Raw genomic sequence first — 26,002 nt, 5'->3', positions numbered from 1 at the left:
TTAGAAACAAATAGCCAAGTCGTCGGAAGGTTAATGCATGCCAAGAACCTTGGACATAAATTATCAAAAGGTTTTCTCGAGCAACCGAAGGGTCCCAAGGCTACAAAACCATGGCTTTCCACCGCGCCATTACTTTGATAAAAAAAACAAAACCTTACCCATGTGATACATAACATCATCCACGCACACACCTGCGCCACATTCGAAAAAACCAATAATCATCGCTATTCTACCCCTATTCCAATGATTTTGTTGTGGTTGCCTCCACAAATCAGATTCCACCCTTACTCCAATCATTTTTTAGTGGTTGCCTCCAAATCAGATAAAATCTTATCCAAGTCCTCGAAGTAAGGCCAACTTTTCTTGATGCCCGCATCACTCTTGCTTTCCTGTGGAGAAGAGCATCATAGAAAAATTAACAAAAACAATCAAGAAATTAATAGCAAAATACTGGCATGATATCTAATACGTAGTACAAAGACGTAGATACACATCCATCTACATTGCATTTATATGCTCATTCCAGATTATAAGGTGTCTCAACACCATCTCGTTCAGGGTTAATGTTCAAATCGATGTCTCCAAATTCTCCATATTAACTTAGAAAATGTAAAGAGTTTTTGGAATATCCCGCTCAATACAGATCAAGCAAAAAAAATTGGAACTTTGTGTAAGCTGATGATAACCTTTTACTCACATATAGGCATTGACGCGTACGATTTACGCATGTGAGAAAGAAATGAAACTAAAGTCACTGTGAAGAGCAAACCTCGTATCTCTGGACCAAGGATGCCCATAGAGATTTGCACTCCCCAGGAGTACGAGTAATCCCATCAGACAACAGGTGCGCAGATATCTCTTCCCACAGGGCCATTCGCCGCTTCACAACTTGGAATTTCTCATGGAGTTCACCACGCAATATAATCAGCTTTTTAATCTCTTCGGGCTTCCACTTGTTCCGTTTCGCAGGCTTCGAATGTTTTATTTGAGAATTTGGAAGTCCCACAGAATCGTCAACCTTTGTTTCTTTCTTAGGCTTGTCAGTGTGATCCTCATGTGGAAAAGATCCGTTGATATTCTCTTCCACTTGGTCCATTAGAGGCATTTTGTGAAACTTAGTTTCTTTCTTAGGCTTGTCACTGTGTTCCTCATGCGGAGAAGATCCGTTGACATTCTCTACCACTTGGTCCATTAGTGGCATTAGTAATGACCTCCAAAAATCATCTGATTGCTGGGAATCAAGAGGGGAGCTCTCTGGTGACTCAGAACCTGAAGTAGTGGCTTCCTCAGACAGAAGTCTTTCATCTACAGAGCCATGACCTGCAGTACAAGTGAATACATGGTTGTCAAATGGAAACCTACTAAAAAAAAACTGGTGCTAAATGCAGAGGTAAACAAGGAGCCATGATACTTGAAAGTTGAAAGTAACCTCTAATCATCTACTCAACCCAGGGCAATAAAAAATAATATGGCAGAAGATGACAAAATTACAAATTATAGTCACAAAATAAAATAAATCAGAAAAACGCCTGCTAATTTTTTCTATTTTGTGAGCGGAATGATATTTAACAAGGGCATGACTTGGTGCACAGCAGAAGGCATACACAGAAAACCTCAAATTCACAATTGAAACAGGGGCAGATAAAGTGTTGTCAGATCTGGAAGTCCAGATTGGACAAAACTGAGTGGTCAGATAACTACAACTATGGACCTGAACCAAATTGAACCCGACAAGTCTAGTAGTTCAATGAAACAAGTAAGCCCCTGGACATCAATTTGACTCCGATTTTAGAGCTACTGACAAATGTCATTTTCTTCCTATAATCCTAGGTTAACTGATTTTGCATTGGCTGTATGCATAGAAAAATAAATTTATGCATGTCTACGCACCAAGACATGTAAAGAAGAGAAATGGACAGTAAAAGACACGATTGAGAAATCAGAACCTTCCCATTCTTGTGTGGTGTTCACTGATTGCATGATGCTGTTGCCTTCTTCCTCTCGTATCTCAGTCGGCTTTCTCTTTTTTGGACGACCAACCCTTACTTTTCTTAATGATGATGTCTCAAAAGCGCCATCTGGCTTGAGCTCGTCTGAGAGAACTGCTGCCGGATTTTCTACGGCAACTGCAATGACTTCAGGACTTTTACTACTGTACTTTCTTACCATTTTTCTCAAAACCTGAGACACAGTTTTTTCCATGTGAGCTAGAGGACAAGCTACAGGACAGCTTGAGAGTGCAGCATGGGCAGCTTTACGGAGTGCATCCAAAAGCTTTCCTTTGTCAAGCCATAAGCAACGAGTAGTGATTCTAATTTTTCCTTTCAATGTGCGTTGTTCACCGAAATTGTCAGCATCTTGAGGGCGCAAGATTTCCATGCTGCGAAGAAAGAGAGGAAGTTGATGTAAACATACAGATGAGTGCACAAAAATCCTTCATTTCTGTAGTGTGAAAAATCTACCTGACCACTATAATACCATCGGATGCAATTCTTAGTCTCTCCCCAATGCAAAGTTCAGAGGATGTACCAAATGCTTTATCACCATCATTGTACATCAACTGCAAGTAAAAAAAAGCTAATTCCAATGAAACTTTTCTAAAATAAAGAATAACACAACGCACTTACCGATTACATATACCTGAGACGTAAGAAGAAGAAGAAGAAGAAGAAGAAGAAAATGGGGAGAAGAGGGAGGGGAGGGGCTTTTTTCATGATAACCAACCTGCAAATTCTCTTTCCCTAGTGATATAAAGCCATTAGACAGCACTCTTCTGTTCCTCAAATGTGAAACCCCAAGCATCTCTCCGTTCTTTATAACCTGACACATTACCAGTCCAATTCATATCGTCAGAAAGAATTCCAAATGGTTCCTTATGCAAAGAGAGGTCATATCTTGCACACAATATGAATTAAGTCTTGCACGAATTAAGTATTTGTCATCATGGTACATCAGTTAATCATGTCACCAAGATCTAGAATCCCAGGCAGATCCTTATTAGGGTGGCCAGATATTGCACGTTTATTGCAAAGGCAACAAGACAGCACTACACACATCTTCCGTTCAAAGTGGGGAGTAAAATATGTCCTTTATGGCACAAGAACACAAGGTGCTTATTCGAACTTGAAACAAAATAGAAACTTGTAAAATGCCAAATGAACATGAGAAATTCACCACCACAAGAAGGCTATTATATCCTTGTGGATATCAAGAGGGTTTGGGTTTTTCTTATAGCTTTTTTCCCCTACGTGCTTAGTGTGTACAAGGCTGCACCACTTCTGGCGTCGCATCAAGGAAAGAAGAATATGGCCATCGGGATTGTGTTGAGCAGAATAGATTTCCGAATGTCAACTCATTATCAACCTTATTGACTTCAATTTACAGCAAAAATGGGGAATTTGTTGGCACAATGAAGCGGAACCAATGGGTAAGGTGTCAAAGAAGTGGAAATAAGACCAAGCCCTAGCGCCAAGAACGAGTGAACCAAAACCAGGTCGGTCTTTCTCTTCCAAGAAGCATTTGTTTCACAAAACTAAATTCCTTCCGAATTGGGAAACGGGATATCTACTTCGTCTATGACCTCATAAATGCTCCAAAGCACAAGAGTGGTGGGACTTATTTGAGTTGCCAAAAAAACACATGATTTCAAGCTAAGAAACACGAAACCGTCTACCGGCCTTGTGTATCAGTGTTGAAGTGTGCCGAACACGCGTTGTGTCACATGTCGGACACACCTAATTACGTATCTGAATTTTGCCGCTCAGATACCTTGTGGATGCTCTAGGGCTCATTGGGACAAGTTAAGTACACATTAGGAGTTTAAAGTGCAATTTTTAGAACTCGGCCCATAGTGAAAATATCCATGGATGTATAGTGCATGTATAACAGATTTGTATTTTCACAATATTAATAATTTTTGTGGTTTTTATCCTAATTTTGATAAAACCTATGTCTTTGACTTTTGAATGAATTCATAGGACACATCTTCAATATGAATATACTTTGTATTTGACGTGAGCCAATGTGTCTGTATCCTAATTTCCCAGAAAGGACATGTCCGTGTGTCTGTATCATGTGTTTGTATCTTTGCTTCTTAGATTTCAAAGCCGAACATTTGATTGTCTTCAAATTTCAAACTCTCACACATCAATTATTTTATTACATTACATTGCTAGGCCTGCAATTCCAAAATGCTCATATCAGGGTTCCCAATTTCTTTGCATTACTTTCCCCGATATCATGCTTTGCAATATGCAACCATTGTCAACAATGTACAAGTTTTTGCATTTACTAGTAACTTCTAGGATCTAGGTCATGTATAAAGTAACAGTAAATATCTTGTCTCACTTCTTTGACTTTATCACACACTTTAGATGTACAAATGGACCCAATACAATGGGCAATAGAACTCTTCGAAGCCCTAAAATGATATGAATATGGTAAAAACAAAAACTACCAACAATGAGGACCTCACTAAACCATACCAGCCGTGTGCAGGCTAGAGACACACACCCTACCCATCTCTAGTACGTAGCTGATACCATTTTACACGGTCTTGGGTAGAACTCAACCCCAAAAGCTAGCTATTGAAGTGAGGGTGCCCTCACGCTTATATGCTTCATATTATTTTGGTACCCAGGTGATGTGGGACTTCGCTTGACACCCTTCCTCACGCGCAGCGTGCTCACTCGGCAGCACTTGCCGCGTGTAGGCCAAAGGCACGCATCTTACCCATCCATGGTACCCAGCTCTGATACCATGTTACATGATCTTGGGTAGAACTCAACCCCAAAAGCTAGCTCTTGAAGTAAGGGTGCCCTCACGCTTATTACTTCATTATTTTGGTAACCACGCAATGTGGGATTTTGCTTCACAGAGACAAGCATAACAATCGACAATAGCAACTCCTCCTCAGTCAAATCTAACAAAGAGGAATACACAAGTCACTAGTAAGCTAGTTTTAAAGGTCAAGTCGAATTTGGTTTAGGATAATTAGGGTAGAAATGCGATACAGAAACGCGGTGCTGGAATTGGACGCATCAGTTTTAGATAATAATCCCATCATCAACCAACCCAGACAGTAGAGGCATAATTGCCATTTAGCCGATGTTTCATTTAGTGATTAATAAGATATTAAGCAAAAGAAAGCTAACAAACTTACAGTGGTGTGCTGAATCCCAGTTGATTTCCCAAGTAATTCGTGCTCTTTAAGGAATAAGAGCTCACCATGGATTGGCAGAAAGTGTTGAGGCTTCACTATTTTCAGGACTTCCTCCTTCAATAATGAACTTAATATTTAGAGTGTTCATTAAAAAACAAGTCAGCAGATCCGGAAATAATAACACAAAACGGGAAAAGTTTGTGGGACACCTCAAATTTGAGCATATTGCCGTAGCTGACATTGAAAACAACTTTTACTTAAGTGGCCTAGTTAGATTTCACGAAAGGAAATACGAAAGTCATCTGTGTTCTCTGTTTTAACCAGAAAAAGAGTTCATAACATTCATTCTCAGTCCTTGAGAGAACAATGATCTAGCCGAGAAAAAAAAACCTGGAGAAAATGATGATTACAGTTACACAAAGAATCCAGCGTCTTCTTATTGGTTGAGTGGACAAGAATGAAATACAACAATGCTTGTAAAGGAAGGTAGTGGAGAAAAAGGAGGATTCTGAATAGTCAAAATCTCTCACCAATTCCTGACGATATCCGTGACCAGATGTGTGCAGCTGCTCATTTTTTCCCATCACTATTGTGGATCCAATCTCCGATATACGGTTTAACATCTTCATGACCCGTGTCTCATTACCAGGGATAACCTGAAAATGTGAACTACCAATAGACTAAACAGAACAATGTACTTATTTTGTATTTGATACTCCAGGTATACAAGAGTAGGACCCCTTTTGGTGTCTTTAATGATATTTCTCTATAATCATACAAAATATAAGCAAAATAAATCAAAAATTTATCCAGAAAGTCAAAGTAATCATCAACAAACTGAAACGAAGTACAATACAGTTAAACTAGAACTTGAAACTTTAAAGAAAATGTAAATGACAGTCCCGATTAGCCAGAATAAGGTCCTCACCAAAATGGAGAAACTAGCATTATTAATGGGAGTGCAATTTTATTCACACTCCTTAAAAGAGGGTGAACATTACCCTCTCTCTTATTGGTTGAAATGGTGTGGACCCCACCACAAAGTGATGTCATACTTATCATGCAATACACTTTTTGGTAAGCATGACATCACTTTGTGGTAGGGTCCACATCATTTCAACTAATAGGAAGGAGGGTAATGTTCACCCTCTTAAGTGGATGGTGAACAAAACTCAACTCTATTAATGGACTATGAGATTGGACTTTTATGTTGTGTTCCTGAAACAAACAATGCAAACACAGGCATCAAAATTGAATACACAATATTATCCACCATAAGGTAGTCTCCAAAGCTCTTCTGACTTTCTTGAATTCGTGACATCCAGATTTTCACCTCAAGGAGCTCAATATTACACTAAAGCAAGAACAAGGATGCATGTTTAGGGAACAGATTGTAGCAAAAGTAAGAAATGGAAATTTTCAGAACTATAACACTTAAAGATGTCGTAGATGCATTATTTTTGCTTTGTTCAACCAAATTATGAGATATATGTCATGTATTAACATAAACCACGCTAGACATTCCATTACCTTAGCAGAGTACAGAATTGTGTCTTCTTTACTCAATTTGAGGGAATGACTACTTCCATATGACGCAAGGTTCAGTGCAGCACGCGTCTCCGCCTGGCACAATAGCATGTATTGTCATATGCAAGCTACACCAACAGAATTAACCAATACGGCCTACAATGCAAAGCAGCAAAATTGACTCACTTGAGATCCAGTTGTGACAATTAGCAAATTGTTTGGGGCATAATCATCAATATCTTCTGCTTTCACCTATGCAGTGAGTATGTGCAATGTCAGGAAGTGGAGAAAGTGGGTCATAAAGACAGCACATATAAAATTTTGCGAAATGGCATGGGTTGTGGCCCTGTGGGGTTGGAAATCTTGCAAAAAATCTGACTGTCGTAATTGAAATCATGCCACTGCAATGGACATGCAGTCATATTTCTAGCAAGGTCATCTACCACACTGTTAACCTATAGTGGCACAATAGCCTAATTTTATTTTATTTTGGCAAAAGTCAGCACCGCCTACATTGGACATTAATGATAAAGGATGCATTCAGATATGCTGCTTCTTCAACATTTACTGCACAAAAATTGTTTTACTACCAAACTATGCCAGTAAGCAGAAGGAGCCAGAACAGTTGCACAATCAGCTAAGGTGATTATCTATCTTACCCGTATCATTGGAAGGACAACCAAACCGTTTGGCAACATAATTTAATCCAACATGTCTGTTCGATTAGCCACTCCTCAACTCATGGAAAACTAAACTTGAGCTCATAGAACCTTTTCTTCTACAGTTAAGAAAAACTAAAGCCATCCACCATGACAAAGGAAATAGGGAAGCAGAGAATAAAGTTTTGAGATCCTTACCAGAGTAGATGGATCAATTGGTGCCTTTCCATCTTTCCATGCAGCATCTAGGTATGTCCTCAAGGACATGCCAACGAATACCTAAAAGAATGGTTACAAAGTCATTTGCCTCCAAATTTCTCAGGTGCAAAGTGTTCTAAAGAACAAGAGCAACAAAAAAGAGTACAAGGAGGAAATGAAGCATATTGCAAGCATACCAAATTCCTGCCAGTCAAGTCGGCTGCAACTTTCACACTTCCGAGGCGATGTATATTTGATGCAAACTGAGTAGTAATAACCCTTCCTTTAGCGGCTGAAATGCGCCTCAACAGAGCCTCAGCTACGACAGTCTCGCTAAGGCTCCTTCCAGGTGAAAGAACATTCGTTGAATCGCTCATCATCTGCAGAAGAACATCAAGTCGCCAATTAAGTGATTTCCATCTTAACAGCTTCTATAATTTGCAATAGTTTATAAAGGATGTGGATTATTTACAAGAACAAACAATCATGATCGCACCACCAAAGGTGCAACAAAAGTGCACATGAATTTCAGGAACTCATAACAGAAACAAACCCAACTGATAGTGCAAGTAGTGTAAAAAGTAAATAGAATAACTGCAGAATACTTAAATCGTCCCAAGAACCAATATAGCAACTCTCTCAAATGCCAGCACTAACTCCCATGACAATATCCCTGCCAGCTGGAAATAGCTTTGTGAAAAATTAAGCGTCACCCACAAGGCTGGAAAATGGGGACAACCTCTAATTCACCGCAACCTATCAAGCAAGTAATGTAAAGATCATTTTTAATTTGGGGTGTAAACCTCGTGAAGATGATTCATGTGCTTGCTAAACAAAAGACATCACCCATGGTGAACTCTGTCACTAAACAGATACTCAAATGCGATAATTATCTTGCAAGGTTCTAGAAACTCACCAGCAATCCAACTTAAAAGGCACCTATTCATGTCAATAAGATAATCATTAAAGGCAAGACACTGAGTGGATGCTACCATAAACAATAAAGGCAACAGTGCAACACCATAAAGACCCTACAGACCTCAGGAAGTACTAAAAAGGATCTAAAACTTTGAGCACTTTTAATGATTTCAAAGATCCAACGACAACGGTAGGAAAGCCAAGGTATTTCGGGGGCTTGGCACAAAACAGCGACTCTTACATAAATCCTATGATCTCCAAAAACAAATCAACACATCTCTCCTCTGGAATAGCTGACAGAATGGACATCAACTTGAATCCCATGCCAGGGTTGGATTCCAACAATCTAAGTGTAACAGAAAGCTAATTATAACCAGATTGAGCTCACTTACAAGTGTTACTCCCTCTTTTGAAAGTTCCTCTAGAGCTTCCCTATCAAAAACTTTCCCATCCAATGGTGATTCATCAATCTGTTGAATATATAATTCACATGTAACTCGAACACTAATGCACAGATCTTGAGATAACATAGAGTGACGGGATAAAATAGCATACCTTCCAGTCCCCTGTATGAAGAATTGTCCCATCAGCACATCGGAGAACCAATCCACAGCAATCAGGAATAGAATGGGTTACCCTTATAGGCTCTATTTCAAACGGTCCGGCACTGAATCTCATCTTAGTTCTAAATACTTTAAGCCTAGATGGAAGAAAGATCCCAAACTCCTTCAAACGTCTCTTAATAAGCTGTTTAAAAACCAGGGTGTAAAAAGTCCGTAATGATCAAGTGACTTACGAGAACTAGACACATATCACAATACATCAACAGTTGACAGTTTACCTACAAATACATAGTGCCACATGTCAAAGAAAGGTCTGAAGAATCCCTAACAATGACAGATAATATTGCCAACATAAAACCTTTTGGCCACTTTGTAACTGTAAAAATGAGAGGACATTTCAGTGAAAACATTGATACATCTTACATAAAAGCTTATGCATCTATATGCATGTCCAACAAGCCAGAGTTTCCAGGACCATCATTGTAAACCTATGATACTTGGACTTTCCTAAGGATGTGATACCAAATGTCAGACATGACACGAGGTAAGGTATGATATACGTATCCATAGTTGTCAAAGGCGCGCCATGGCGCGAGGCGCACCCCCATCGCCTTGTATGACCCCAAGCGAGGTGACTTAATAAAGCGCAGACTAGGCACAAGAGGCAACAAAGGCGACAAAGCGCGAAAAGGCGTGCTTCTTTCATATTCGATCACAGCCATAGGATTATGTTGTCTAGGTTAAACTATTACCTTTGGCCATCGATCTCAAACGAAACAAAAGGGTCTCTAGTCGATTTTTTGTCATCACCACACTTCATCTCTCCTCAGTCCTCTTATATGCATCAGTCGACCTTAGAGAACTTTAGCAATTAGTCGAACTTTAGCGATCAGTCGTCTCTCCTCTCATCTCTCTTAGTCGTCTCTCCTCATCAACAGTCAGTCTCTCTCTCTCTCTCTCTCTCTCTCTCTATATATATATATATATATATATATATATATATGAGTCCCCTTCTCCTAAGGACCACCTTAACTTAATAAAATAAGGACCTCTCTTTCCCGATCGAATTTGGATGATCCGAGCCGCTCAATGTGTTCAGAGTGTGATTTTAAGGTTACACGCGAGAAATCAACAAAAAAAAAGATCGAGAAGGGCTTCATCCGAGCAGTTTTTGTTTATTTTTTATCAAACGGTTCAAATTAAAATTGCTCGGATGAAGACATTCCCGGTCTTTTTTTTTGCCGATTCCTTGCGGATACCCTTAAAATCATGTTCTGAACACATTGAGCGGCTTGGATCATCAAAATTCAAACGGAAAATGAGAGAAATGGAGAGGTCCTTATTTTAACTAAAATAAGGACCACCTTATTTGAAAATGACTGTATATATATATATATATATATATATATATATATATATATATATCGGGGCGGTTCCGGAGACACTTAAAAAAAAACCCCCAAATCTTAATCTCATAGTTCCCGATCAAATTTTGATGATCCAAACCGCTCAATGTGTTCAGAACGTGATTTTAAGGGTGCCCGCGAGAAACTGGCAAAAAAACTAACCGGGAATGGCTTGATTTGAGCAGTTTTTTATTGAACTGTTCAATAAAAAACTATTCGGATGAAACTCTTCCCCGGTTAATTTTTTTGCTGATTTCTCTCAGGCACCTTTATATATATATATATATATATATATATATATGAGAGTTAGGTTCCGGTGAGGGATCCCTCATTTTATTAAAATGCGGGACTCCTCTTCCCGATTGAATTTCGATGATCCGAGCCGCTCAAAGTGATCAGAACGTGATTTTAATGGTTCCCGTGAGAAATCAGCAAAAAAAATGACCGGGAAGGGCTTCATCCGAGCAGTTTTCATTGAACGGTTCAAAAAAAACTGCTCGGATGACGCCCTTCCTGGTCATTTTTTTTGTTGATTTCTCGCGAGGACCCTTAAAATTACGTTCTGCACACATTGAACGGTTCGGATTTTTAAAATTTGATCGGAAAATGAAAGTCCCTCATTTTAACAAAATGAGGGATCCCTCACTTGAAAATTCCTCTCTCTCTCTCTCTCTATATATATATATATATATATATAAAGGTACAGTCAGAATCCTACAAGGGATCCAAATTATTAAAATGCGGACCTCCCCTTTCCCGATCAAATATTGATGATCTAAATCATTCAATGTGTTCAGAACGTGATTTCAAGGGTCTTCGCAAAAAATCAGAAAAAAAAGAAAGACCGGGAAGTGCTTCATTTGAGCAGTTTTTCATTGAACCATTCAATGAAAACTGCTCGGATGAAACACTTCCCAGTCTTTTTTTTTGCCGATTTCTTGTAGGGACCCTTAAAATCACAATCTGAACACATTAAACGGTTCAGATCATAGAAATTTGATTGGGAAAGGGGAGGTCCGCATTTTAACAATTTAAGAGATCCTTAATAGGATCCGTGGTGTATGAAATCCAATTAGGATAACTACTCGCTTCAATTTTATTTCAAATGTTGGATGCTTGTCTTTTGTTGAATTTGACGTTTTAGTTATTCTCTATGTAAGAATTGGTCGCTATTTGATAATTGAAATTTGGTGGATGTTTTCATGTATTTTTTGGATGCTTTCTAAAACTCATTTGCTTAGTGCTTATTACTTGAAATATTTGTGTATGCTATTTTCCCTATTTTTTTCCCCATAGGTGCGCCTCACTTCAAAAAGGCGCGCACCTTGCCTTGCACCTCTTGCCTAGGGTCCAACAGGACTTTGCACCTCAGTGCGCCTTTCACCCTTGACAACTATGTATGTACCAACCTACTAGTTGAACATGCACCTAGCAAGCACGCTTTGTAATTGAAGTGTACTATTTAAATGCACAAGAACTGCATGTAATCATGTTAGTTTTTAAACACGGTTGTGCCCTGAAAATGAATGGCATGCAGCACGTTTAATGCTCAATGTTGAATAATAAGACAGTGTACATTGGCAGATTAAAGTATATAATACAAAGAACCCTGAACATCTACTAGAGTACCAAGGTTCTTCGCTACGGAATTAGATGAATCAAGTGCTAGACAAGCTTCGCACCCCCACAAATGAAACCAAGTCCTTGTTTAAATGGTTATTGCCAATGTATTATTTGATGAGTTAACATGTTTAACGCTCCCCACCTATTAAGACTGACATTATTCTACCATTATATACAAGACAATTTTAAATATTAAAACCTTCAGAGCATACCTCCATCGTGAAGGATGAGGCAAATATCGGTGTATGGGAATCCAAAGCTGGAATAACCTGTTGAGACCCCTACGAGTTAATTACAAGAACATAAAAGCAGGGATAAAGAAACTAGCAACATTAACACAAAATAAGGAGTTACTATTGACAAACTACCACATGGAAAAGTACAGCTTGAACTGCATCACTGAAAGGAAGACGAGCCTAAGGACAATTGTACTATGTTTCCTTAATCAAAGGCTTTTGCTTTAAGCTTTAAATATCAATTTCTGATTGTCCATCTATAAACCCAATATAAGCTAGCAATACATCCTACTGATATCCGCACTTTGGTGTAGGAGATCCCCAAGCAGGCCATCATCAAGGCGATTGGTGAAAGTGGTTACCACTACATGCAATATGCAACCAATGGAACACACTAATATAAGTGCTAGAGTGCAGAAGCATGCCTATACTATGCATCCCCATAAAGTTACTGGTATGACCCCAAAAAGAATTGAAACCATGCACTAGAAGCCTCATTGGCCAGCATGATCTGATCCATGTTGGTTTCAAATGTCTTACATAGTTAGAGTAGTGATGGCATTCGGGGCATTCGGGGCGGAAATTGGGTTTTCCGTCCCCGATCCCCGAACCCGAAGTTCCGCTCAGATCCGCCCCGATCCCCGAACGGGGAGGGAAAAATGAAACCATCGCCGAACCATTCGGTTTTCGGGTAATCCCCGAACCGAATGGGTAACCGACTAGAACAGAAGAAGACTAGAACAGATCAGAGTCCTAACTTTCACAAATCCTCGGTTACACATGCACCAAAGTACCAAACAAGAAAAATACATATAAATTCCATAGTCTTACCAAACAAATCGTACCAAAAATACACGAACAGTAAAAAATCGATGACAATCAATCACAAAATGGCAAATGCACCAGAGAGAGAGAGACGTATCACAGTCGATCCAACCGGAGCAGCAAGAGCGGCGGCGACGAAGGTATCTGGCACAGGAAGTTCCAGTCGATCCCCTCACTTACGCTCTGTGGCCGTTGAGAGAGAGATTGAGAGAGGCTGATTCAAGGTCGGGGAGAGAGAGAGAGAGAGAGAGAGAGAGAGAGAGAGAGAGAGAGAGAGAGAGAGAGAGAGAGAGAGATCTAAATCGCCGCCTCTCCCTCACTGAGAAGTGAGAAATGAAAATAGCCAAATAGGACTGCAAAAACCCTAAACGTATGTGTGTATATATATAGGTAGAGGCCAGAATTCCAGTTCAACTATGCTACACATAATTTTTTACCAGCAGCACTATTAAAACTTTTGTTAGGAATGTTCCATTGGCTGACAATCAAATTAGTTACCTAGAGGGTTACTCTTTGATCACCACACACCGTAATGGAATAATATTAGAAACGCTTTTCTGTCAGCCAACGTCCTTGCACATGCTGTAAACATTTTAATAGGTAAGGCATCACCTAGTTTTTGCCGTGCAACCTCTTTCCACATCAAAACTTAAACCAATTAATTGAGCTCCGCATCACGGTATTGAGAAGTAATGAACATTATGTCCAAAGTTTCTCTACATGCCTTAAATCTTACATATTGTTTTCAAACATCATCACATAAGTCACCAATGAAGCGAGTGATTCTCAGATGAACCTTTTAAAAGGTGTACTCACAACTTATGCATTTGAAACTAGTGATGAACAAGTCTTCCGCGTTTGATACCGGCAAAACAGATTCACATATTAATCAAAATATAGTGAAAGAAAAGAAACTTTACCCAAGGCAACGCACCAATGTGATCCTCGTGACCATGTGTTATAACGACTGCTTCAATCTTGTGACTCCATCTTTTAATAAAGTTAGTGTCAGGTATGATTTTCTGAACACCAAGCTCGTCAGAGCTGCAATGCATTTCCACATGTGATACAAGGTCAGTGTATCGAAAAGAAGGTGAGATAGCTAGATTTAGCAAGAACTACATCTGAACTTGTGAGTACTGCTATCAATAGAAAAGAAGTGGAAAAAAATTACAGAAAAATAAATGACTTCAAAATTTCTAGACTTTGGAAAATCAAAGTATGAGGGGAAACTCATAACCAGAAAAAAAAAAAAAAAAGACAGGAAAGAAGCATGATGATCACTGAGCTAAAAATTGTAATGAAAATGTACATCAGACTAGTTTGGTAAAACTTACTCTGGAAACATAACACCAGCATCAATCAGAATATATCGATCATAATTCCCAACGAGCATGCAATTCATTCCAATTTCACCCAGGCCTCCAATTGGAAGGACACGGAGAGGTGGACCATCGGCCCCTTCATAAAACTGTTCCAACTTACGCTTAACAGAGTCTTCCATACTTTTTCCTGCCCCTTCCAATCTTCCTGATTTCTTACGGGGTACTTTAGGTACACGGGTACCTAAAATGGGAGTATAAGACCCACAAGCATGACATTCCATGTACTTCAGAAAGAAACTAAACAAACACAGAGCATTAAAAATGCGAACTTTTTTTACTCATAGTAAACTAGAGGATCCTAAACTCCGAAAAACTTATTTAGAAAAATCTTTGAAATTGATAATTCTCAAACTCTTTGTTTCTTGTGAGTTGTGAACTAGACAAAATACAACCCCGGCAAAGTGAAGCCACTCCAACAATTAGCTCTTAATTTTTCGTATGCTGGTAGCCAAAAACAGTATAAGATTAAAGACCGGTTTCCATTTGGTCTCCTTTTTTTTCCTGGCAGAAATCCAGCCGATGAACTATATTGATCACTGGCTAGCTTCAACTAAACATGAAAAAAGACATAAACACAACTAACCAATAAAGAAAATTGCAAAAGTTATGAATAAAACGAATCAATCTTCAATTACAAGAGAGCACACAGAAAACCCTTTTTTCTTTTATCCAACACAGCGACAATAAAATTGTAATCACTCCCCCTTTCCCAATTTATTTGTCCCTCGTTTTATTCACCATCATACCCATGCCTATGATCATCAAAACAAAACAAAAAAATACCATGCCTATAAAGGGCTACAAACAAGCCAAGCCGAGCTTTGAAGTATTCGAGCAGGCTCATTCAAAACTAGCTTAAAGCTCGAGTTCGCTCAAGCCCAAATAATCAAGCTCGTGCTCAGCTCGTTTACTATCTTGGTGTTTAATCTCAGTTTGTTTACTCAACGAGATTATATAAAAGATCCGAGCCTCCACAAACGAGCACGTGTTCTTATAAACGAGCCAAGTTACCAGTAAATCGAGCACAGTTCGTTTACTAAACGAGCAGTTTACCAGCGAGCAGAGCCTCGAGCTGCTCGCCAACAGCTCGGTAATAAATGAATCGTTTGCAACCCCATGCCTATGACAACTTGTTTATATCTTTAAATTCGTCGCACTTTTTAAAAGCAAAACAGATTTTGTTCATGCATCTCAACTAGTTCTATTAAGCAAAAGCTTTTAAAATCTTATAAGACCTTATAAATTAAAAGATACGAGTAGTAGAATGGTCCAATGAATGAAACAACTCGAAATCAGTTGCATGCCTTTTGAAGGAGGAGGGGCGAGGGAGCACGAAATGCGGCGCCGGTTACGGTTCGGTCGGCGGTAGAGGTTGTACGGACAGAGCGAGAGTGCACTGAACGCGGCCATGGTTGTGTTGCTGCTGCTTGTTCCACCAATAACTTGACTGCTAAAGTGCAGAGACATTTATGATGATGTAAAGTTTCTCACTTTTGTTCCGAGGTTTCAGAGATAAGTAACCCTAAAACCTCTGAATAGTTGATGGATGAGAGAGAGAGAGAGAGAGAGAGAGAGAGCGCGCGCTCGGCAGTGGCGAGCAGAAGAAGATTTTTTACGAACCCTGAAAATCTGAGAGATATTTCTTATCACATTTTGATGAAGACAAAGTCACGCGCTCTACGCGTGATATAACAATGGCAGTGATTTTGCCACACCTTTTTTTGATAATGCCAAATCCTGCAAATGTATTTTTTAGTTCAAAAATACACTTGCAGAATGTGGCATTATCAAAAAAATGTGTGGCAAAATCATTTCCCTATAACAACTCTTTCCCTTCAAAATTACTACTCCATTTAAAGCCCGTTACAAAACACATTCTTGATAAATAAGTAATTATTTGATATTTTCAAATTAAAAAATAATGTAAATAAAAAATAATTTTTTATTTTTTTTTCACCGTATAAAAGATCTCATCAAGGTCTTTCAAACAAAATCTATATTGCATATTTTTAGATTTCATTAGCCCCAGTATTTTTGAGCTTGAAATTGTTTTATTAAAAAATAAATACTTAAAACCCGTTCTGGAACTGGGCCTTAGGACTTTAGGCTGGGTTCGGAAGTTTTGGACTAGATGGCACCGTCCAAATCTAAATCGTACATTTGTATAATCAATGGTTCGAATTTGTTAAAAGCCATGCACTCCAAATCAAGGACCGGGAAGGATTCAATTTTTATTAGACCAGTGAAAAATAAGGCTCGTTCTGGTAAAATTCTTATTTTTAAGCACTTATTTTCCGCTTTAAGAGACAAGTCATTCTCTAATAATACATCACTTTTAATTCTAAAAATAAGTAGTTATTTGAAACATAACTACTTATTTGAGCTAGCGGAATAAGCTATAAATTCCTATAACTAAATCATGCTTGAATGGTATCAAAATGTAAATACCCAAAATTAAGGTACTGATTTTGATAATTAAAACTCCAACATATTGATCTCGGTTTTTTTTTTTTTTTTTTTGCCGGGTGTTTGCCCACATCAAATAGATTTTTTCTCATTGGCGTACGTTGATAATATTAGGATAGTTAGATTAGCACATTGGAAGATTGGAAGATGAGAAGACTGCAAATAGATTAATCAACCCAATAATTAAGTAAAACTGTCCATTAAGTTCATAACATGTGGTACATATCTTTTGTTATGGTGCATATAAACTTAAAAAGCCAAACAACTATCTGAGGTCCAAAGTATTTTTGTATGCATTGTTGGAAACTTGGAATCCCTGTTATAGGCATTGGTCATTCTTAATCATAGTTATACGGAGCAGTACTTCTGATAATTCGGTATCATTAAAAAAAACTAGGTATGCGGTTAAATGGACTAACTAATTTGGAGATCAATTTCACCGTCCATAGCAGAACTGCAGGGCCTAAACTAAAGTCGCAAAAAATTCCCAATAGACTGTCCCAACGCAAAGTCGATAGTACGCGATTGGGAGTCAAAGTTGTATCTTCCTAAGCCCGGTATTACTAGGTAACTCCCACTGCAAGAGTAGGTTCGGTTAAACCAGTATAGCCAGAGTTCATGCCGATGCTATTGAATCCAGAGAGTTGAAATGCACCTAGAAATTTGGTAGCAATTTGCTGCTCGAGTGTTGAATGAGAAGAAACATCAAAAGAGACCCTGGATGAACCAACTCAAATTTCAAAGATGATTATACAAGTGAAAGCATTTGCGCAATCACAATGGCATCCAGATCAGAAAAGAACAATGGCAAACATTTGGATCGCCCATGTTCGGAAGCTGCTGAAATTGGTAGGGTGCGACAACAATCTAATGAAGTGCACATACAAGTACACGTTACATGAAGAACAGCAGGAGATTAAAAATTCAGTTAAAATCATGCCTGAATCTAAGAAACTCCACGTATGTCCTTGCTCAAGCTTCGACATGTCCAGGAAACCATGGCAATCCTGGTTGAAGACACGTATCTGGAATAGGAACAATGGGACCCAGAAAGATGCGCCACAAGTCGAGTATTATAGTTACAAGCATTGCAGCACCCAAAGCATCAACGGCCACTCTGGGTAGGTCCCATGGATCACCAGGTTTCTCGTCGATCCTGCACAGGAGGAAATATAGATTAGAGTTGTCATGTACTTCTCATTAATCATCACCTTGCTTCTTGTTTTATTTTATTTTATTTCTGAAAATAGACCAGCAAAAGGAAAAAAAAAAAAAAACTGTATTAATCTGCTGCAGAAAAAGGAAAATGCCACCTCCCCTACCAGTCAACATTTTGGTGAGGATCCCACCCCTGACCATAGTCCCATAATTCGCTGGTATGGGGTTCCGCACCCGCACTCTAATAGTGACTTTCCGAAATTTCAGAGAAATCGTGAAATTCGCGAATCCCAACTTCAATCCAGTGTTCTTACTCCACATCCACTGATTTTGGGTATATGCGGTGCTAATGCTACATGTGAATAAGCAGATAACACACGCTTCAAATATTACATGAACGGACTATATAATTGCCACAGCGATGTGCCTATTCGTTGTCGCTGCCAGTGATTCGATGGAAAGTCCTGACCACTCTCCATGTTCTGCTTTGTACCATTTAAATACTCCATGTTTTTTCATTCTTCTGTTATTACTCCAACATAACACTAGTATGAAAGGGAAATTATATCTAAATCCAAATTTTTGTTAAGTATATCTTTTTTTATCTTCATAAATTTGGTTTTTTTTTTTTAAAGTTTTACAGTTTTTATGAATGGACATACAAATTATGAAAACTTGTCTTCTTTTTTGCTTAAAGGATACAAATTTTGTTACCGACTGTGTTATGTACAACACATGTAAATTTAATATACAAAAAAGACAATCTGAGATGCTCCGTTCTATAGTTCTCTTAAATATCAATGCTTCCACGCTCCTGCTCTAGCATCCGCTCACAAACGCGGATTGCTGTGACTTAGCCCCTGACCTAGTTTCACGTCTCTTGGAATATGTTGTATATTCCATGAGCTTTGTGCTTGCATTTGTCTACGTATTACATGTTAGAGTTCATGTATTCCATGAAAAAGCCCACCATTTCTTGCTTCCCACCAAGGAGATTAAACCTTTGCCACAGGCTTGGAAATCAACCATACACCTTGAAACAACACCCCAGGACCACAACAATGGTCGCTCCTAACTTTATTACACTCACAATAGTACTAAAGTTACATCCGCGCAATCCTATGTAGTCCGCTTCAACTCTCTCCATGATCCTTGGCACTTGGTCAACTCTGGTCTGTGCAGCTGAGACTAGGACAAGTACAAAACAGGGACTACAAATTGTTTAAGATTATACCATAGCACGAATTTCCTGGTATAAAGACATCAGCCACAAATTTGACAGTAAGATTATTTTTAGTGTCAACGTTAAGGGCCACACAGTGACTAGTTTCACCTTAATAGGGGTTATAAATGCACTGCAACTGACAGTAAAATCAAACGAGTGTATCAGGTGCTTGGTGTTGTAAGCGATGAGCTTACATATGATATTACCCTTAAGGAAGGTTGATAACCCTTTAAAAATACTAAGTCTTATTGAGCCATTGGGTAAAGTTATTCAATGCACCCAAGTTCCCAACAACACATATGCAAATGGAAAGAAGCAAAAGGGTCAAGAATTACCTTAAAAACATCGGGAAGCTTACAAAGAAGTAAATTGCATAAAACAAGGACCCGACTGTATACATGGATGCTCGGTCCACAAATTCGTAATATGGGAACTGCACATTTAAAAAAAAAAACGTTAAATACAACAGTCTTCTTTCTATAGCCTGTTGCATGGTTATTTGCTAAGTAGATAACTTAGTGTAGCATCAGATCTCGAGCACACTGTGGAGAAGTATCATAGTACAAGCCCAAACCTAACAACATTCACAGTTTTTGCACAAATTCAAATTTCCTGATTCTGCTAAATCAAGAGAACACCTAAAACCAAAAGACCACATAAGTGGGACATCCTCCCATCCCTAAAACATCAAAATGGATGTGGTGATATAAGGAAAACTGATTTTACACCCAAATAGTAGTGTGAAAATGTTACCCATAGAAGCCTACCATGACCTTGCAGCACTCTAAGAATATGGTGCATGAAACATCCCATTATTCATATTGGATACAAGGTGAGACTAGTAGCGAAAATACCGTCCCCATGATAGAGAAGTTCCATGTGGAATGAGTGAAACTACAGCTGAAGTTCTTAAAAAGAATGCCGATAAAAAATACAACCACGAGGAAGATGCAATATGGCCACACCTTCCATCTGCTAATTTGATCGGATCTCAAACAGACCTAAATTTCAAGAATTGGAGCATTTATACACCTTATAACAATAATGAATGTTTTGGGATAATTCCTTTCTAAGAATGACTCAGAAGATTCTTAAACATATCAGAGTAAAACATTTTGGTACTTGCATTTCAAAGTTTCTCTTTGAACTTAAACATCATGCATGTGGACCATAAAAATAATAATAGCACTTATAACAAGTAGAGCATTTTTACTACATACGTTGGAAATAGCTAAAGTCTCCAAGTAAGCTATGAAATAAGAAAGAGCTAGAATCCATGCTGCCGTGATAATCCACTGAACTCTCTCTGGAAAGTCAGCAGCAAAATGCTGGAGTCTGCGAAGTGTTATATTTGATGAAACATGGTAAAATAGAAAGCATACATGCGTCATAAGAAAAGTTGTGTGTGGTACCTACAAAGAAAAACAGACAGTCAGATATCGTATTGGTATCAATGAAATGAATTGTCTAACTAAATATGTCTAAATAAGTTTTTTTTTTGCTCGGCAATATGTCTAAATAAGGTTGCAGTCTCAGCTTACATTATTCATCCTCCATGATGGAAAAGTATATGAAGCTCCTAAAACTGTGAAGAAGTAATGCGTCCAAAAGTAATTTCCAACATAGCTGAAAATTATTATCCAGAGACTGGCCTGCAAACAAATTTAAAAAGAGAACCAGGAAGAAAGAATTTGTTTAGCATTCCTGTCCAGTCAACTGCTGTTTCTGTACACATTAACTAATCAAATTGCCATAGGCCCAAAAGGATTCAATGTCACTAGTGCAACCACAATCAAGAAAGAGGGAGTAAGACCAGCCAACAGACCAATCACATGTTCGGTACAAAAGTTGTGAAATAGTTGGGAGAAGCAATTGGGTGGCTGAATGATGGCCTAATGGACTAGGTTATACAAGCATGCGGCGTGCCCTTACCAAATAGTAGATGCATAAGTCCCATAATTCCATAAGGTCCTCAATAGAAGCTCGGCTATTTTTATTGTACTGTTTTCATCTTTTATCCTTGTGCAAATGAAATTTTTTCCGCTGTTAAAAAAAAAAAAGTGTGCGCGCACCTAAAATAGTATCTGCTAAGGACCTTCTCAATAGGAAGCCCAAACGATATCAGGGTAAGAAGCCAAAAGTCCTTCAACCATGTTACCCAAATATAGTGCTACAAAAATGTGCACACGCTTATATATGTATGGGTGTAAGTGTAACGGTGTAAAGCTTTGAAAGGAAGAGGAAGAAGAAAGTCCAGCCACACATAAGTAGGTCTAGTCTATAGAAAATTTCTTATTGCCTTCTTCAGTACGGATTGTTCATACCAGTATGATGCCATAGATCAAATTGGTTCAATCAGTACAGATTCTTCTTTCCAGAAAGTCTTCCTATACTTTGCTACTCTATGAGTCTATCGACAGAGAGGAACTTTCTACAACATGATCATCGATTAAGCAATGACTAAACAAAGTAATGTCACCAAATGAAAGGCTCAACTACCAGAATCATAGGATCACATGATTACCCGAGTACAGCAAAAATTTGGACAAATCTTTGGGTTCAAAAATCTAAGTCCAGAAATTGATAAATCAACATCTAAAGACAAGGCAAACCAAGGCAAGGCTGGTCCATTATTGACGTCAACTATCTTCTAGGCAATCTGCTAGAATTGTTCCACCTCTTTTCATAGTCTATACTCTATACAACTAAAGTGCCGACCATCATTACTACATTTCTACTTTCTTGACCTTTACAGAATCAAGTAACAATACAAAATATTAAATCTAGTACCGTGGTTGGAATAGTGATATAAGTTTACAACCAAGGGATTTTTTGCAGTACAGAAGTACTTGCCTTCACCCAATAACGGTCCTTCCAACATAAACTGCCATCAAACTGCAAAAACAACCAAGGTTAAGAAAACAATAAGCACAACAATTATTTAAGGAGGTAGGATAGCAAAGTTGTGTGTCCTTGTAGGCTATCCAGTCGCTAAACTACTGTATTGAAACGTCCTTTAAACAATTGGGAAGTTGTATCCCTGAAACTACAAAAGAGTGTTGGCAATTTTTGTTTTCCTTGGCTTCTTTGGGATTTTGACCCCTTCTACTTTGATGTAGGACAAGATTCTGAAAGATTTTATTCTTATTTTTATGATTCCAGAATTATAAAAATAAGAATCTAAAATCTTATTTAGAATTAGAATTTTATTATTGAAATTATATCATTAGGAAATCTTATTTGTGCTACCTACTTTGCACGTTTTTAATCTTCTTGTTTTGGCATAATTTAGGATTTCTTCTAGGAATTTTATTTTCTTTCCTTTTAGGATTTTATAAGTCTTTTATTTTATTTTATTTTCTTCTTTATAATTTATTGACTAGCAAGAAATTGTCTTACTAGATTCCTACCTAAGATAGGATTTCTCTACTAGTACAAATAAGGGTTGTAACATGTTCAATTAAAAAAAGCATTTAATCAATAATATTACAGAGATTCTCTCTTTCTACCTTGTGTGCAAGGTTTGCTCGTTGTGATGAGTTGTTTATCTCGTTTGGACTAGTACGCTAACTAGTCTCTCATGAATTCCGCTGAGTCATACTTTTAATCGCAGCTAGATCATCCATTAATGAGAAACTAACTCATGAAGTTTGGAACAATGAGCTGCTGAATTACAATTGCTATAACACCAACGCCTATTCAACAAAGTTATTAAGAAAAACAAACACGGGTGGTGATTTCCAATCCCTTTTTTGATAAATGCACTCCTTTAGTGAAACTTTTACGTGTAATTTTTTCTCACTAAAAGACAAGAAGTGGAGTGCATTTATCAAAAAAGGGATTGTGAAAATCATTTCCCAAAGTCAATAGATTCAGATATTACTTGGCCTAGGCAGATTTCCTGACGACCACGATGTTTAGGTAGTAGTGCACTAAGAATCATCTGAACTTTTAGAAAACCAAATCATGGAAATAAGATCAAAAGAACAAAAGCACTTCGATACTGATAGAAAACATGGAGAAGTGGTTAAGATTTGAGTCATTTTAATCAAGAATGACGCATTAGTGAGCAATTTTTCTTGGTGAACGCAGTTCTTGGAATAGCAATGATTTGCACCCTAAGCCAAGAGCACAGACCCATTCCTGTGCAGATTTTCTCTGCTGCGACACAAAAGTTAACACTCAAAAGCGGAAGTGGTTAGGTAACTCAACAACTTACCTTTCCAACAACTAGCATCGGTATCACAAAAGACGGTACTGCTGAAACAAGCGCCAAAAGCAAGTACTCCAATTCTGTAAAGCTCTGTCCATTACAACAAGTGACTGTTTACATGACGTCTCAATAGATGTGCCATTGAACATTGTGTGTGAGAGAGAGCGTGAGAATTATATCTAAGATCAATTTTGTACATTGTCTACACTAGCGGGGCATATCCCCTAAGTCTAGAACACATTTAAGGAAATGTCAATAACCCTAATTGTAGTCCTGTCTATGAAGAAATGTAAAGAAGTGAGTACAGTCAAACAAATGGATTCCCTTTCGATGTGGCAACATCCATCGTTATAAAATACCCGCGTACGACTGACAATATCAGCGTACAGCTTCTTGGTTTATTAGGACCTATAAATCTCAGACAAATATTTATTGAAAAAAACCGAGCCTAAAACCAAAACCAAAACCAAACCATCAGCTCCGATCTTGGTTTTCTCCCTACTTCCTACATCCAACCGGAGCAAACAAACAAGTTATGTTTACTCTTTCTACTATGAGCAAAATAAAAGGACATAACCCAAGGGTTGGCCGGGTTGTCAATCCCTGGGATCCTAAGGTCTCTGGTTCCAAAACTCCTAATTGCTATCAATTCCTTTGGGGCCAGTATGGACTGGGCAAGTGCCCCGACTTTAGCTGGCCCCGCTAATGGATGGTGGGATCGGCCTCCAAGGAGTCAAGGTATACTCGTAACCTGGGACATCTGAGTTATCAAAAAGTAAAAAAGAAAATAACTCCACACAGTATCTTTATGCCCAGATGGACTCTGCATCACTGCCTACCTTTATACCAGATCTATCGAATTGAATCACGCGAAACAGTTCACAAGTGCGCTCACGTCAACAAATCCAAAATTCCACTTCCCAATTAAAACTACTATAACAACAGCACACACATGGATAATACTATTACCAAAAATCAGTACAAAATCATTATTACCTCGTAGAGCTTGAAAGGGACCACGATACCGAGGCAGAGAGTGAGCCAGACGGGACTGTAGAGAAGGAAGAACAGCTCGCCCCATCTCTTGCTCGGATTGGGAGCCAGCCACAGACTCGAGCAAGAAGAAGAAGAAGAAGAATCTGCTACTCCCGTACCTGTTGACGCAAATGTGACTTGTTAATCGAAATCGTTGGCCGTATAAACCCTAATTTGGAGGAATCGGCGGACGAACTTACCCCCCATTTTTTGAGTTATTCGGATCTGATGGATCTCAAGTTCTCAACTGCTAGCTGATAGTGTTGAAAAGATTCCAAACCCCACACCCACAGTGGTTTTAGAGTGTGTGTGTGTGTTGTTTGCATGTAGTGCTGACCTCGTGATTGTTTGTCGTTTGTGGAGTAGTTTGGATTTATATATCGGCCTCCTGTGGTGGGTGCTGCAGGCATGGGATTCCGATCCTCTCTGTTCCCTTTTCTCTCTCCACGTCGGAAAAATTAATGTATGAATCCCGAGAGAAAGCACTGAAGCACCGAATAATCGGCTCCATTCATTTCTCCTCCGCATCCATTTGCCGATGGGATACAGATACTATCGTCCCAACGAGAAACTTTTATATAGACCGGGATACAAAGGAGGTTGGTATCCCCTCTGATCCGTTTCGCATTTTTCGATTACATTTGGATGATCGGCTCCATTCATTATATAGAGTTAGGTGAGAATCTTATTCATCCCAAAAATTGTATTCATAGGACTTTATTTGATAGATGATTGGCACACTTGAAAACGAAAAAAATACAAAAAAAAAAAAAACAAAATCAGGTTCTAATTCGGTGTGTTTTTGGACATAGTTTTGTTTTCTTCAATTTTCACGTGTATCGATCATGTACCTACTAAAGTTCGATGAGCAAATTTTTTTGTATGAATAAGGTTCTCACCGAACTCTACCAAATAAAATGGAGCCTATCATCCAAATGTGATCAGAAAATGGCCGAAAAATATGAAACGGGCTGGAGGGGATACCAACCCCTTGGTATCCCCATAATACATCAAAGTTTCTCCGTCCCAACTCCCATATACTGATATTCAAATATGAGTTATTATACAATAGTCCGGGAGTACTCTAGACCACTTAACAATCACACATTTTTGTAGGGTCCATATACTTAGTGATAGACCCTATAAAAATGAGTTATTGTAAAATGGTCCGGAGTACTACGTGGCGGTACTCCTGGACTATTGTATAATTTCACTTCAAATATTTTTATTTTTGGTCTTTGTCACCCGAATATAATCGGTGCATATAATATTTGCGGATTGTATAGTCACATGGGCCGGATGTAGTAATATCACATTCCCTTTTTTTTTCACGGAAAGAGATAAGAATTTTATTAAGAGGAAAGATGGCTCGAAGACCGTACATCATCAAGGGCAAGATTAGCC

General features: G+C 38.5%; 2 protein-coding genes across 4 annotated transcripts; both read right to left on the bottom strand.

Moving 5' to 3' along the window:
* Nucleotides 1–25: 25 nt before the first annotated feature.
* LOC131335148 (ribonuclease J-like) lies at nucleotides 26–16,121 on the bottom strand. 3 transcript variants are annotated; one of them, XM_058370378.1, is made up of 17 exons: nucleotides 15,806–16,121; nucleotides 14,454–14,682; nucleotides 14,037–14,160; nucleotides 12,268–12,324; nucleotides 9,019–9,210; nucleotides 8,856–8,933; nucleotides 7,743–7,925; nucleotides 7,546–7,626; nucleotides 6,875–6,940; nucleotides 6,692–6,784; nucleotides 5,692–5,817; nucleotides 5,162–5,275; nucleotides 2,725–2,820; nucleotides 2,463–2,560; nucleotides 1,947–2,380; nucleotides 770–1,320; nucleotides 26–389 (listed from the first exon to the last, which is right to left on the bottom strand). In XM_058370378.1, exons 1-17 carry the CDS (start codon nucleotides 15,966–15,968, stop codon nucleotides 294–296), a joined length of 2,781 nt encoding a protein of 926 aa, XP_058226361.1. In that variant the 5' UTR covers nucleotides 15,969–16,121; the 3' UTR covers nucleotides 26–293. The 3 variants fall into 3 exon arrangements, with proteins under 3 accessions (XP_058226361.1, XP_058226362.1, XP_058226363.1); XM_058370379.1 differs by lacking the exon at nucleotides 5,692–5,817; XM_058370380.1 differs by lacking the exon at nucleotides 15,806–16,121 and having other exon boundaries at nucleotides 14,051–14,160; nucleotides 14,454–14,594.
* Nucleotides 16,122–17,672: 1,551 nt separating this feature from the next.
* On the bottom strand, nucleotides 17,673–25,145 carry LOC131335147 (cycloeucalenol cycloisomerase). Its single transcript, XM_058370377.1, has 8 exons — nucleotides 24,799–25,145; nucleotides 24,560–24,717; nucleotides 23,570–23,653; nucleotides 22,204–22,245; nucleotides 20,892–21,002; nucleotides 20,571–20,762; nucleotides 19,686–19,783; nucleotides 17,673–18,123 (listed from the first exon to the last, which is right to left on the bottom strand). Exons 1-8 carry the CDS (start codon nucleotides 24,803–24,805, stop codon nucleotides 17,940–17,942), a joined length of 876 nt encoding a protein of 291 aa, XP_058226360.1. The 5' UTR covers nucleotides 24,806–25,145; the 3' UTR covers nucleotides 17,673–17,939.
* Between the last annotated feature and the right edge of the window lie 857 nt (nucleotides 25,146–26,002).

This window comes from Rhododendron vialii, chromosome 8a (genome assembly GCF_030253575.1).
Source record: "Rhododendron vialii isolate Sample 1 chromosome 8a, ASM3025357v1".
In the NCBI taxonomy this organism is placed as follows: domain Eukaryota; kingdom Viridiplantae; phylum Streptophyta; class Magnoliopsida; order Ericales; family Ericaceae; genus Rhododendron; species Rhododendron vialii.
This window is presented reverse-complemented; position numbering and strand designations above follow the sequence as displayed.

What these genes read in the sequence shown, in the direction of transcription:
- LOC131335148 (XM_058370378.1), bottom strand. Translation starts at nt 15,968, where the DNA reads ATGTCTCTGCACTTTAGCAGTCAAGTTATTGGTGGAACAAGCAGCAGC. An exon ending in CCTCATCCTTCACGATGGAG is followed by an intron (nt 9,211 to 12,267) that starts GTATGCTCTGAA and finishes GTTTTTAAACAG; the next exon opens with CTTATTAAGAGACGTTTGAA. An exon ending in ACTTGACTGGCAGGAATTTG is followed by an intron (nt 7,627 to 7,742) that starts GTATGCTTGCAA and finishes CCATTCTTTTAG; the next exon opens with GTATTCGTTGGCATGTCCTT.
- LOC131335147 (XM_058370377.1), bottom strand. An exon ending in TCCCTTTCAAGCTCTACGAG is followed by an intron (nt 23,654 to 24,559) that starts GTAATAATGATT and finishes TGTAATGGACAG; the next exon opens with AGCTTTACAGAATTGGAGTA. An exon ending in AGACTTTAGCTATTTCCAAC is followed by an intron (nt 19,784 to 20,570) that starts GTATGTAGTAAA and finishes TTAAATGTGCAG; the next exon opens with TTCCCATATTACGAATTTGT.